Source organism: Peromyscus eremicus, chromosome 7 (genome assembly GCF_949786415.1).
Source record: "Peromyscus eremicus chromosome 7, PerEre_H2_v1, whole genome shotgun sequence".
NCBI classification, from domain to species: Eukaryota; Metazoa; Chordata; class Mammalia; order Rodentia; family Cricetidae; genus Peromyscus; species Peromyscus eremicus.
This window is the reverse complement of record NC_081422.1, coordinates 95143663-95157749: the sequence shown is the minus strand read 5'-3', so window position 1 is coordinate 95157749 and position 14087 is coordinate 95143663. Positions and strand designations below refer to the sequence as shown.

At 38.6% G+C, this 14087-nt stretch overlaps 1 protein-coding gene across 3 annotated transcripts in view; it reads right to left on the bottom strand.

Annotated features, from left to right (window-relative positions):
• Positions 1-405: 405 nt before the first annotated feature.
• The window catches only part of Stag1 (STAG1 cohesin complex component), a 322421-nt gene continuing 308739 nt past the window's right edge, over positions 406-14087 (bottom strand). For all 3 annotated transcript variants that reach the window (XM_059268454.1, XM_059268455.1, XM_059268456.1), the window contains 6 exons: positions 9645-9850; positions 6116-6290; positions 3596-3706; positions 2964-3078; positions 897-977; positions 406-809 (listed from right to left, as the gene is read on the bottom strand). In XM_059268454.1, coding sequence (XP_059124437.1) covers positions 786-809; positions 897-977; positions 2964-3078; positions 3596-3706; positions 6116-6290; positions 9645-9850 — 712 coding nt within the window. In that variant the 3' untranslated portion in view covers positions 406-785. The remainder of the gene's footprint in view (positions 810-896; positions 978-2963; positions 3079-3595; positions 3707-6115; positions 6291-9644; positions 9851-14087) is intronic.

Below are 14087 nucleotides of genomic sequence, written 5' to 3'. Positions count from 1 at the left end.
CCAATAGAAAATGCACTGTATTTGAATCTCCCTATTCTATATAAAATGAACGGTGTACAGCATCTGTTGGAAAAATGGCTGCATGGACATTTATTTTATGCCCACTTATAAATAAAAATAAACTTTTTTATTCAAGAGTATATAAAATCTGGGAATTCACATCCATCCACAGAGGGTGTGTGGTTTTTTGGCAGAGACGCACGATGTTAGAACTCTATTTTAGCTTGTCCATGCTCTGTTCCTTCAATGTTTCTGTTTTGTAAGGTCAACCAAATCCAGTGAGCTCCAAAAACACTCTTCGGCGATTAGAACGAGCTGCTTACTCATATTTAATAAAAATGGTTAGCTTTTAAAACATAAAAAGGCAAAATGTTAAAACGGTTTTTAAATTGTACAACAGGAAAATAAAGTTAAAAATATTTTTTTACTCAATGCTGAATTTTCATAAAACAGGTGTATAACAGTGTTTATTTTGACAGCTGTTTTAAAAATTTAAAATATCTTCCTCCTTTCAGAAAAACACACACACATCTGTACTGAGATAAGTCCAACATTAGAGTACAAATGATTTTTTTGGTCAGTCTTTCTGAGGTGACATTACCAACATTTTCGTGGGTAACTGACATGCTGCTCTGTCACTGCAAAGGGGACCAACCTTTAATCATTTGATTACAAAACAAATCAGATCACATCAAAAGTGTTTCTTCCCCCATACAAGCTATCACAGTATATAGGCCTCTAGCTCTAAATAATAGAGTTCCAGATTTGTAAATTTTCTTCAGACTTCAGAACATAGGCATTCCAAATCCCTAGAAAAAAATGAGAAATACAATTATATTATGTATCCCCAGGGCCAAGTATGTATAAATAAAACACACTAATGATTTGATATTTACTGAATCATCTTCTATGATAGCTGCAGAATCAAAGAAGTCTGGCCTCAGCTCAGCTCTTTCTCGCCGATTTCTTGATGGGGGCTGAAAAGAGAATCATTTATTTTTCCGGTGAAATAAACTGTAATAAAAGCTTTTTTTTTTTTTTTTTTTTAACAGTACATAAACATAGGAACAATTAAGAGTCAAAGTTAAACGGAGAATGAGAATCTGGCTTGTATAGAAAGTATAGATTTTAAAAATGCAGCAGTATTTCAATTATTAAAAGAGAAAAACTTTCAACTAATATTTTTTTGTTTGTAGCCCTGGGTAGCCTGAAATTTGCTGTGTAGACTAAGCTGGCTTCATATTAACAGAGATCTTCCTGCCTCTTCCTATCAAGTGCTGAGATTAAAGGTATGTGCCACTACTCCTGGCTTATTACTTTTTAAACTTTGTATCTGTGTGTGCATTTGTGCCCAGGAAGCTATAAGAGGTTGTCAGATCTCTTAGTACTATAATCACTGGCAGGTGTTAGTCCTCCAATTTGGGTTATGGGAACTGAACACAGGTCCTCTGGAAGGTGAGAAAGAGTGCCTCTCACTTAGCCATATCACCAGCCCCAAGACTTAAAATTTTAATGAATAAACTGTGTATGTAAAAAAATGTAATTTGGACTTATAATATAGAAAATACCTTCCTTTTGAAGACACAGAGTAATTAAAAAAAATGATGAATATCAGTGAATTCTCCAAAGTAGGTAGATGGAATAAATGCTTTTGGGGAGGGAGTAGGGCAGGAAAGTTCTATCAAAGGTTATACCAAAACTTTTTATGATGGAAAATTCAAAACATGCAAGGCAGACTAGTATGTGCTGCATTATGCCATTTTGATTTACATGTTGAAGTGCTCACTTCTAGAACTTGAGAATGGGAGTCTATTTAGATACAAGGTCTTTTTAAAGGGTTTAATGTAGTAAAAAAACTGCAGCAAGACAAGTGAGGGCTTCTAGTCAAATGACTTGGTGTCCTTTCAGGAAAGACCATGAAAGCCTTCTACCTTGGGGTAGAAGTCTTGGGGATCAAGCTTAGCAGGAAGCAGCTTTATGTGCTGAGCCATCTTGCCAGCCCATAGAGACACTGGAAGAAGCCAGCCACCTAAAGCCAAAGAGTACTCAAAATCAACTCTGCTTCACTTGACTTCTGGCAATTTAAGTCACTCAAGACTGGTATTTGTTATGGCAGATGTAGCCAACACTGGGAAAACAGGATAATGAACATTAACATTAATCTACCAGTCACCTAGTGTTAACAATTGTCAAGTATCTAGCTAGTCTTATTTTACTGAATCTATTAGCTCTTTTTCCTTCATGTCATTTCAGCTATAACTACACTTTAATATTACCTATAGCCAATGACAATTTTGTTTTTTTACTTGTTTTTACTTTTTTCATGTAGTTCAAGATTAAACCTGGGGCCCTTGGGCATGCTATACACATACAACACTGACCACTGTCCCAGTGCTTATTTTGATAAAGGCTCTCAGTATGTAGTTCAGGATGGTCTTGGACTTATAATCCTCTTGTCTCAAACTCTCATCCCTTACTGGGTATCACAGGTGTGTACCAACATGCTGGGCCATGTAATGAAACTGTTAAAAACCATACATGAAAAACTTTCTTTGTATTGCTTTTAGCTAGTCTATATTAATCTTACCTCAAAGATGTTCTCTGTAAACTGTATATAGAAGTTCCATATTCTATATTTGATTGTCACATGTTGGAACACAGAATATATTGTAAGGTTCCAATTTAAAGTACAAAATGCCAAATATACATGCTGTGCCAAAACATCTTTTTGGAAGAAGAAGAAAAACCTAGCTTTTTTCTTTTTTGGCTAGGACCCAAAATGATTGCTTAAAAGCAGCCCTGAGAACCACAAAAGCTCATCTTGATGCCCAGTAATGGTGCTCACTCCTCACCTAGGCCCGCTCCCACAGCAAGAATATCATTTTAAACTCCAGTACTCTTATATACTGTAAAAGAAAAAAACAAAAACAAACAAACAAACAAAATCCCAGTAAATTCCTTACCAAATCAATAACCATGGTGTCTTCAAATTCTTCATTCATGTCTTCTAACTGGCTCCGTGATGACATCATCACATCTTCAAAGATGGGCTCAGCGTCTTCCTCCATTAGACCCCGACTGGTGAAAAAAGAGGTGGTCAGCAAGCTGTTGAGACTGCCCAGCATGCAGTCCTGGCTCTTTCTTAGATCGCACACTTTCTGATTATGAACTATAGACTATACTATGATACTAACTCAAAGAAAATTCGGGTTATTCCCAACAAAAGAATCATTTCTTTGGTTCAAATTTTCACTTCAATAAAACAGAAAGTAGAATTAACTTTAATAAGAAAATATTTAAATATAAATAATGAAGTATCTAAGCTGTGTATCAATTCCCTCCAAGTTCTGTTCAATCACATCTCAATTTTACCAGTAAGGACCCCAAGAGACAGGTGTTTTAGAGCTTAGCTGTGTGTGTAAATCTGGAGAGTGGCAGCACTAGGATTTGAGTGCAGAAAGCTTCAAGTGCCCATGCCCTCTACTGTCACCCTGTGCTGTAGGACACGTATCCAGAACTACTAACAAGCAGAGACACCCAAATGACCAGCACCGTGCAGCGGCTATGTCCTCGTGATGCTCAAGGTGACACTTACACAGCGTGCCTTACTCCAGCTCTCACTTTCATGTAGTTCATTCCTGTTCTGTCCTTCCGATTCAAGTCTTCTAACTTCGGCTGGCCTAACCAAGAGATCTGCATCTGGGGACTGAGAGAATACTATTATTTATTTTGTGTAACAGATAGTGTATACAGGGAATTAGCTTCATACTAATTAAGTATGGTTGGCTGGCTAAATCTTCATGTAAGGGACTTAGATTTATTCCATTGTTTTGCAAATATCTAAGTATCCACAAGAAACAGGCTGGGGTGCTATTAATCCTTATACTATGTATTAGCTTCATGCCCCCAATCTCTACTAAATAAGGGCATTCCCAGACTTGTGTTTCAAGCTACTGTATCATTTACCTGTCTACATAGCTAGGCAGCAAGCCCCTAAGGAACACCCATAGCATTAAAAAAAGGATATAACACATCTTTTCCTAGTACTTAGAAGTCCTCATGACACATAGTTTCTTAATGCTATGGAGTGAAATCTTCACCTGTAAGTCTATACTTAAAAGAACATGAGAAATGGTATTTACCCACCTCCCCCCATTTTATAGGTGGTAAATTTTAGTGGCTCTATAGATAAAAACTTGTCACATGAAATTCTAAGTAGCTGTTTTTTTATCCTTTGGGGGTCACCACTGTGATAAGGCCTAGGAACATAGGGCAGGGAACAGAAGACAACCCATGGCCAATGCGACTGAGAGCAAAGCAGGTTGATTAAGAAAGGAGAGCTCACCCTGAAGGAAGGGCCCTTGATGCCTAACAGTGCAAATAGTCCCATCTACTCAATACCTGAGAGAGATTATCCTTTGAGGTTGGAAAGAAAGATTCTTTAGTATAAAGTTGACCTTTGAAAACCCAGGGTCTAAAATACTTCTAAAATTGTCTATTTTTAACATATTAATTTGTTCAGATAGGAATTTTCTCATATCCATCAGTGCAATTCAAATCTGTATTCATATATACAGAAATACAAGTAAAGAACAAAGAAAATTTTTAAGTTGGGAGCAGAAACAACACTAGAGAAGTTTTGTTTTTCTTTTGAGACAAAGTCTCATATAGCCCAAACTGGTTTCAAACTCACTGTGTACGAAAGTTAGCTCTGAGCTCCTGCCCCTACCTACCACATACCAGAATTACAGGTGTGTGCCACCATGACTAGCTTTAAATTTAAATCATCAAATAGATGATGAAGGTGGTACAATCTATTTGAGGCTTCATTACAGACAGCCTAAGAAAGCTCTCACAGGTTCCTGTCAAGGAGATAACAGGCATTAAAGAAACAGATGTACCCAATAGATACAAAATGAGTGCACTTAGTGAGCCACTGTTCATTCAAAGGTCTATGAGCTTTTTGTTTGAGGAAAAATATAATTATTAAAGAACTAAGGGCAAAAAGATACTTTTAGTAGCAACATATGGGACGGGGTAAGGAGAGGTATTGTTTCTAGCATATACATGCAAAATGTTATTTAGTATTAACATTAACTGACATTTATTTAAGTTTTTTCCAAAGCTCTCCCAGGTTTAAAAATTCATTTACTTGCCGGGCGGTGGTGGCGCACGCCTTTAATCCCAGCACTTGGGAGGCAGAGCCAGGCGGATCTCTGTGAGTTCGAGGCCAGCCTGGTCTCCAAAGCGAGTTCCAGGAGAGGCGCAAAGCTACACAGAGAAACCCTGTCTCGAAAAACAAAACAAAACAAAACAAAACAAAACAAAATTCATTTACTCTAACACATTCCTGCAGTTTTGGTAGGTGGGGAGATTATCATTGAATCTTGAAAGATAAAAAAAATCGAGGCTATTTAAACAACATGAAGCTTGTCCCACTAGATCAAGAAAAGTCTGAACTTTGTTGTAGATTATTTCAAGGTGTGTTACTTTTGGTTATACTCTGGAATGTTTGTTTAATGATGCAAAGATGTGTTTGATTAAATAAAATTCACCTACGGTCAGGAGGCTGAGTCAGCAACAGGCTGACAGGAAGTGGTAGGGAGGAGCCAGGTGAGAAAGGGTTTATAAGGAGGGCGAGGAGAAGCATTTTTGCTTCTTGGAGGACTCAAGCAAGGAGAGGAGGTGAGCTACTTGCTGTTCAGCCTCTCTGAGGAGCAGAATCCCACCTTAACCTTTGAATCTGGAGTTCTTTAGAGGGAGAGAGGTTTAGTTAAGTTCCCTTTGTAGCTTTGCGCTTTGTGGGAGGTGGAACCGGAGGACAGATTTCCTTCCGGCTACAGCCCTCGTGGCCTGACCGCTGCTAGGAGCGGTGGAGCTGCAGTTGCTGATTCAGACAGCTGTGGCGGAAAAGGCAGCAACCACTTAAAAAAAAGGACAACAGAACTTTGAGGAAAAGATGTCCAAAATAGTGTTGGCAGACTTTGATACACTATTCACTCTCCATTTGTGGCTTCATTTTTGCAAGATCTCACCAGCAATGTGCTCAATTTTTCTTAGCTTTACTTTAACAGTTAGAGGTTTTATGCCAAGATAATGAACTTTTGGTACTTACTTGTGTAAAAAGTCTGGTTCAGAACCATGTTCAGACTCAGGTTCCTGGATCTGTTCTCCCATGGGGCGGCTGTTCTCTCTAAGCACAGTGGAGGTGAGCTGTGGGGTTGGCAGGGGTCCAGGAGTCTGAATCATAGTGTCAGTCCTGTTTAGCCATGTGTTATCCAGACTTTCATCTGCAAAATTTCATTTAAAGTCTCAAAATATCAGAAATGGGGCAAACTCTGGTGGCAGTTATAACATTTGAAAAGCATGACTCTAGTTAGACCACCTAGGTTATTTATTTCATTTTACTGTTTTGTTTTTTAGTCTCATGTAGCCCAGGCTGGTTTCAAATTCACCATGAAACAAAGCCCTGGAACTCTTCATTGTCCTGTACCTACTTCCAAGTACTGGGAATACAGGCATGTACTAACATGCCCTGCTTATGTTTAGTTTTTGTGGTGTCTTCTTTTTGAAACAGGTCTCATGTAGCTTAGGCTGGCCTTGAACTCCTGATCTTCTTCCTGCCTTAAGCCTCTCAAATGCTGGAATTACAGACATGAGCTACCATGCCCAATGCCTGGCTAGAGCAAAGAGTTTAAATCCCAGTTTCACAACTCTCTTGTTTGACTTCGTATTATGTTAATGACTTCTTACAAAGTTCGGTATTCTCCCATCTAAAATGAGGATATTAGTACTTAGAAACTACAGGGATTAAATGAGATTATTAGCTCATTATAGGCACCAAATATCATACTGTCTTGTCATCTTATCTCTGAGGATTTATTTGCCCTGGAGGGGAAAAAGAATGTTAATCAGAGGCCTCAGCAACCTTCCTTTGCTTTTCTACCGACTGCCTGAGCCCACAAGGTGTCCCAGGTGGCAGCACTTAGGACTGGCTGGCTTTTACAGAGACATCAGCAAATGCTGTTAATACAAGCAGACAATGAGCACGAGAGAAACTGCTTTACCTGCCAGGTTGTATGTGTGGAGACAGAGAAGCTCATAGTTTTCATGCCTTTAAGTCCCTCTGGGGAACCTGACTGTCCTATCCAGCATTTAATTACAATTTCATTTAACTCCGAGGAAATATAATCAATTCTGCTTACTTAGAGCTAAATGATATACTATTCTACACTAGCGAGTGATGTGTCATGTTGTTTTCCCTCCTGAGGCTGCTTTGTAAAGACTGGAGCAGACAAACATTATTTGCATATCTAAGCCATCCTGATAAAATAATGCATAATGAATTAGTCCAGTTTTTGTGAAGGTGCCCAGTGGAGACCTAATTACCTCAAGAGCTTACTCTCTTTGGATACATGTTGTAACCTTTTAAAGATTCTTCAGTGAAAACAGCTCTTACAGTGAATAGCCTTTCATCTTCAACTCAAACAGATGAAACTGCCATTGAAGGGCTCCAGCTCACAACCTATCTTGAATCTTCAAATCCACATAGCTAAGTTCTCTTTTACCATTTAACAATTACCAAAGTGGCTACCCAGTCCACACATATGTCCTATAATCTTAAAAACAATAGTTTTGACTATTTATAAATGAGTTATATGTAGTAATTTAAATTCTTAAAATTCTCTAAGGCTTAGTTCCTCCTTTATAAAATATGGGTACTAAGTTGATTAATACAACATTTACAAATGATAAAATGCATGAAAAAACATGAAAGAATTTAGTACATGTTGCCTAATAAGATTATAATTGAGCCATGTAGTGGTGGTGCCCGCCTTTAATCTCAGCACTTAGGAGGCAGAGGCAGGTGGATCTCTGTGAGTTCAAGGGCAGCCTGGTCTACAAAGGGAATTCCAAAACCCTGTCTCAAAAAACCAAGATTATAGTTGAGAAGTATGAATGGGGAAAAACATGTTGTAGACATGGAGCACCTTGATAGAGGTTGTCATAAAAGATATATATATATATATATATATATATATATATATTTTTTTTTTTTTTTTTTTTTCCGAGACAGGGTTTCTCTGTGTAGCTTTGCGCCTTTCCTGGAACTCGCTTTGTAGACCAGGCTGGCCTCAAACTCACAGAGATCTGCCTGCCTCTGCCTCCCGAGTGCTGGGATTAAAGGCGTGTGTCACCACCGCCCGGCAAAAGATATTTTCAAAGGAAAACAACTAGAATCATTCTTTGGGGGAAAGTCCAGGATCTTCAAATATAAAGACAAGATTTAATATGTATATATGTTTAAAAGTATAAAAGCTGAAATGTGAAAGGACATTTCAAAGCATGTAGAGACTTGGTTAAACTTTAACATTAAAATGTTAGTCTTCTGGCTGGTACTAAAGAAGTATTATTGTGAGCTCTTGGGAACATCCTGAAAATAGCTAACATTTACTGGATGCTATTTATAGGCTAAGTACTGTGCTCAGTAACGTGTGTACTATGTTTTTTGAGAGTACCTCATTTACTATTCATAGTAACTGAGAGACTAAGTACTCTAGATAATCTGGTATCTTTCATTCAATTCATTATTAAAACTCAGGGTTAAGTAACATGTTCAAAATGAGAAAGCTGGGTTTGAAATATAAAACTTATTTTAAAGTTTGTTCTTTATTAATAGTCAACACTTCTCCAGTAAGGAAAGGCACATTAGGTTTACATTAAAATTAAGTGTGCCAAGGAGTTTGGCAAACCTCTAGTGAGTCACTCTTCTTTTAGGCAGCAGGGTGTGGTGCTGGTAACTGAACAGAAGTTATAAGAACTCATAAGAAGCATAGGAAAGGCAGAGGCTATCTGGAAATGAGCATGTTTACTCTGAAGTACCCCTCAGTAAGCCTCAGAGAAATATTTTAACAGTACAGTTTTTAGTCTTTTTTTTAAATATGGGAATACCTATTGATCAGATTTTCATGATAATTCAAGTCCCTATTCCCTAAGCAGGTATATTATAAATCAGGTTTGGCCACCATTGTCTTGTGACATAAAAGTAAATTACTCAAGCAATGACAGAACTGTAAAGGGAATCTAGTATGTTTAATTTGTTGCAGAGGTCTACTTAAATTACCAACAGTCCTCTACGAGTAAGGTGAATTTGTGTGTGTGTTTGGAGGGGGAGAAACTAATTCATGTAGCTCAGGCTGGCCTCAAGCTTATTACAGAGCTGAAAAATGGTCCTCAACTCTATCTCCTCTGAAATGCTGGGGCTGCAATCATACATTACCACATCCAGCTTAAGATGAATTTTATTTTTTGTTTCTTAAACTTTAGTTTGCATATTTTAAGATGTATTTTAATATAATACTTGCTCTTTTTTAAAAATGTAATGTGTTAGAGCCTCAGAGATCAACTTTATAGGTCTGTATAACTGCTTTGTCCTTTTCTGTGTCTTCTATGTTCTCTGTTTCATCACGTTTCTTTTCTGCCTTGCTCTGTATATCCAACCTTTGTCCTTGGATTTTTCAGCTGGTAGCAAATATTTAATGACATCATGTGTCTTACAGCATCTTGTTTCAAGAAATCACCTGCTGCTTATTCTCTGTAAGACAGGCAACGTAACTTGCCTCAGAGTGTAAAAGAGGACTTACCTTCGACTCGTTTTCTGTGCAGTGGGGGTCTTCCTTTCTTACTCCTCACTGAGGAAGTTTTACTGCTGCTACTTCCACTGTTCACAGACATTCTATCATCTTCACCCCCAGTGACTAATGAATTTCTATAGGAAATGAGTGGAAGCCATACATCCTCCCTCCTTTCCATCATCTGCTCAGTGAGGAATTTCTCTAGATATGAATGACTGCAAACACACAAAGAACAGCAGTGACTGTCATGTCAGCACTTATGTATCACTTTCAGTTTTGTTTCACATTCCTGCAGTCCTTTGAAAAGGGAATATATGCTTAGTAAAGGTGTGTACATGCCCTTTTCCTATATTTTTTCCTTTGCTTTTAAATATTAATTTTATACACACACACACACTCAAGCTAAGTCTGCTCAAGAGACTCTTGAGTTTCTTTAAAAGAATTCAAATGAGGGCAGGATTTCAGAAAAGCTAGAGTGAGGAATCTGGCATATCCTTTCCCCAGCATTAACAACCTTTCAACTGGGAAAAACTTCAAGACATAATTTAACATCTGCAAATTGTCCTAAGGTGATATGACAAACAGAAAAATATTTATCTAAGAAAGTCTATTAAATCTTGGTAAGAAGGAGAGTTGGTCAGTCTTTGAACCACACCTTGCTTTCTTTCTTTTGCTTTTACCTACTGATATGGCCTTTGCATTGTGGAAACTACTCTAGGAAGGTGGGCTGTTTAATTTGGACCAGGCAAAGATGGACCCAAACCATCTTTGGGTCTGGAGGTAGGCCTGTGAGCATAGAGATGGCAGCAGGTGGAGAAAAGCATGGGAGAGGAAGGAAGCGCCTCATCAGTCAAACATGGCTGAGGAAGAGAGGGGGTTCAAGGGACTACACACCACCACCTTTACTCTCCCTACCTCTGGTCATGCAGCAGCTGCAATGCACCAATACAGGGTACAACAGATTCTCACACCAGATATACAACCAAAGAAAGGCGGCCAGATGCCCAAGTCAAGTCATAAAAACAAAAACAGCATAAACAGCCATGACTGCATGGTTCCTATCAAACACACTAGTCTTATATAAATGTTCTCAAAATAGAGAGAACACCCAGGACATGGAATTTAAGAGAAAATCATAAACCTTATCAAATAATTCAAGGAACTTAAAGGACACACGAAGATTTTGTTAAACTCCAAGAAGATAACAGATTGAGGTCCAAGAAAATACATATATATACACAGCTGAATGAAATGATGAAGATAATCAGGATTTGAAAACTGAATTCAATAAAGAGATAAAAACTGATGAAAACACAAGCTAAAATGAGGATGGGATTGAAAGATTCGATATTCCAATTAGAAAATGAAGGGAGAGCAGAAGATAGACTAGAAGGATCCAAATTGATAAAGCAGAGACTCTAGACCAAATAAAGAATATGAAGAAATTAAAAAAATATAGGAAAGGAACATGTGGGATACCATCAGAAGACCAAAATCTTTGAATTATAGGGATAGATGAGGGAGAAGAATCCCAGGATAATGGCATAGATAAGATCTTTAGCAAGATCTGTAGAATATTCCTTTACACTGTCACTGTGATTGGTTTAATAGAAGCTGACTGGTCTACTGCTAGGCAGGATAAGGTTAGGAGGGTAAACCAGACTGAGAAGCTGGAAAGAAGGAGGGCGGAGTCAGAGGAGTCACAAAACCAAAAGAAAGCAGTACATACAGGAGGGGTAAAAGCCACGAGCCTTGGGGCAGCACATAGATTAATAGAAATGAGTTAATTTAAGTTGTAAGCTAGTTAGTAATAAGCCTGAGCTACTAGCTAAGCATTTATAAGTCTCTGAGTGGTTATTTGGGAAGTGGCTGTTGGGACACAGAAACCTGCCAATAAAGATCATAGAAGAAAACTTCCCCAAACTAAAGATATATCTAAACAACACACAAAGAAGGACATAGGACCCCAACTAGACAAGACTATAAAAACAACTCTCTAAGACATATCATAGTTTAAACACTAAATAAACAGAACAAAGAAAGAAATGCTTAATGCTGTAAGAGAAAACAATGCCACCCCCGTAAAAAAAAACCCACGAGAAACATATAAAAGAAACTCCACCAGAATAATAGAGGTTCTCAATGGAAATTCTAAAAGTCACAAGAGGATGGAGAAACACAGTCCAAGGTTTAAAAGACTGCCAACCTAGACGACTATATGCATGCAGCAAAACTATCTGTCATAGTTGGGGAAAGAAAAACACTCCCTGATTAATATCCAACAAAGAAACATTAAGTGGTATAGTGGAAGCAATACTTTGAACTGAAGAGAGGAATAAGCAATGAAGAGACTAGAGAGAAAATAAATGAAGCTGTCATTAATGAAATACAAAAGACACAAACAGCAAATACTAAGAACACAAACAGCAAAAAACAAAAAACAAACCCAATTATAGTGGCACTTACATGTTGAGGGTAACCAACACCTGTCTCAGGAATGTAAGGCCCTTTCAGCAGGAGGAAAATCATGCTGGTACTAGAACCCCAACCAACTACCCAGGGTTAGTGAAGTCATGGATTTAAAAGATAATCAATCTACTACTGCCACTTTGCTAGACTAGCATAATTCCTTAACTACCTTCTAAATCTCATCCTTATACTCACAGATAAGTATAGCTATCACCTCTCACCAAAGAAGCTTCTCTTTACAGCAAACAGAGACCATTACAGAAAACCACAACTCGACACAACATAAAGATAATGGATTATGGGGAACCCAGCCCCAGTGGAGAGATCTGTAGCACAGCATTTGCTTCTATGGCTCATGGAACCTATCAGACAAAGGAGTAGAAAGATTATAAGAACCAGAATAGCAAGAAGTCTGCTGTGAGTCTATCTCTCTTAGAAATGGCTGCATATATAAGATCTGAACAGTGACAAACCAATGGACATGCTAAGGAGAAGGGAAAAAAATTTCATGATGTCCTACTCATAGACAAAGAACTAGATGCAACTAAAGAGTGCCTAGAGAGGGAGAATTATCCTTTCTCAGGGATGAGCCCTTTAATTGGTTATCTAATACAAAGTAGTCAGTCTTGAAATCATATACATACAAACAAGGGACTCAGCACACACACATGTAATATTAATAAAGAAAAAAGCTACCATTTTGAAGGGGAGGCAGGGAGAGGTTAGAAGGAAGGACATGAGAAGGGATAGAGGGAAGAAAGGGAAGTGATGTAATTATATTTTATTTAAAAATGTAAAAAATGAAGAAAATTATGTCCTAATACTGTAAACAGGGTTGGAGCAATGGCTCAGTGGTTAAGGGTACTGGCTGCTCTTCCAGAGGATCCAGATTTGATTCCCAGCACACACGGTGGATCACAACCACTTGTAACTACAGTTCCTAGGGATCTGATGCCCTCTTATGGCCTCTACAGGCACCAAGCACATATATGATATGCACAGACATACATGCTGGCAAAACATGCATATAATCTCTGTGTGTGTGTGTGTATTGTTTGTTTTTTGAGACAGGGAGACAGGGTTTCTCTGTGTAGCTTTGGTACCTGTCCTGGATCTTGCTCTGTAGAGCACGCTGGCCTTGAACTCACAGAGATCTTCCTGGCTCTGCCTCCCGAGTGCTGGGATTAAAGGCGTGCACCACCACCGCCCAGCTACAAAATACTTTAAAAAATTTTAAAAAACCCAAAACAATGAAAACTCATAACTACATTACTATGGGGTGGGAGAAGGAATTACAGGGAAAGATGAAAGAGGGACATCAAGGGAAGCAGAAAGATGAAGGATGAGCAGCAGTGGCGGTGAGACAAGGAATTCAGATGATAGAAAGTAAATGGAACCTACCATAAAAGAAGTCTGAGAAAGCTACAGAAAGTAGAAACAAGGCTCAGGGTTCAAATGGTAAATGAAGTGTGTGCCTAAGCATGCATGAAGCTCTGGACTTGACCCCCCAACACTGAATAAATGGCATGATAGCACAGGCCGTAGTACTGACACTCAAGAGGTAAAGACATGAGGATCAGAAGGGTCAAGGCAATCCTAAGGAATTTGAGGCTAGTTTGGAATAAAGGAGATCCAATAAAGGAGGTGGAACTTTTCTGCCTAAGAAGCCAATAAGTGCCTCCTGGGAAGTGTGCCCTAGGACTCTTAGGTACTAGACAGCTGATGGAGTTGGGGACAGGCAGTTTCTGTTGTCAGAAACTAAAAGTTAATACACTGAACTCAGAATCAGAAATAGAGTACAGGAGTCTAAAGCTGGGAGAGTAACTGGGCAAAAAATTGGGAGCCCTTGAAGAGCATGGTGGAACACAGAACACCCTGTTGGGAGCAACAAACTCAAAGCAGCACAGACTGTGGAGGAAACAGCACAAGTGGAGGAAGGGAGTCTGAAACTGAGGGGATTCCGAGACACCCCCACCCTGGCCA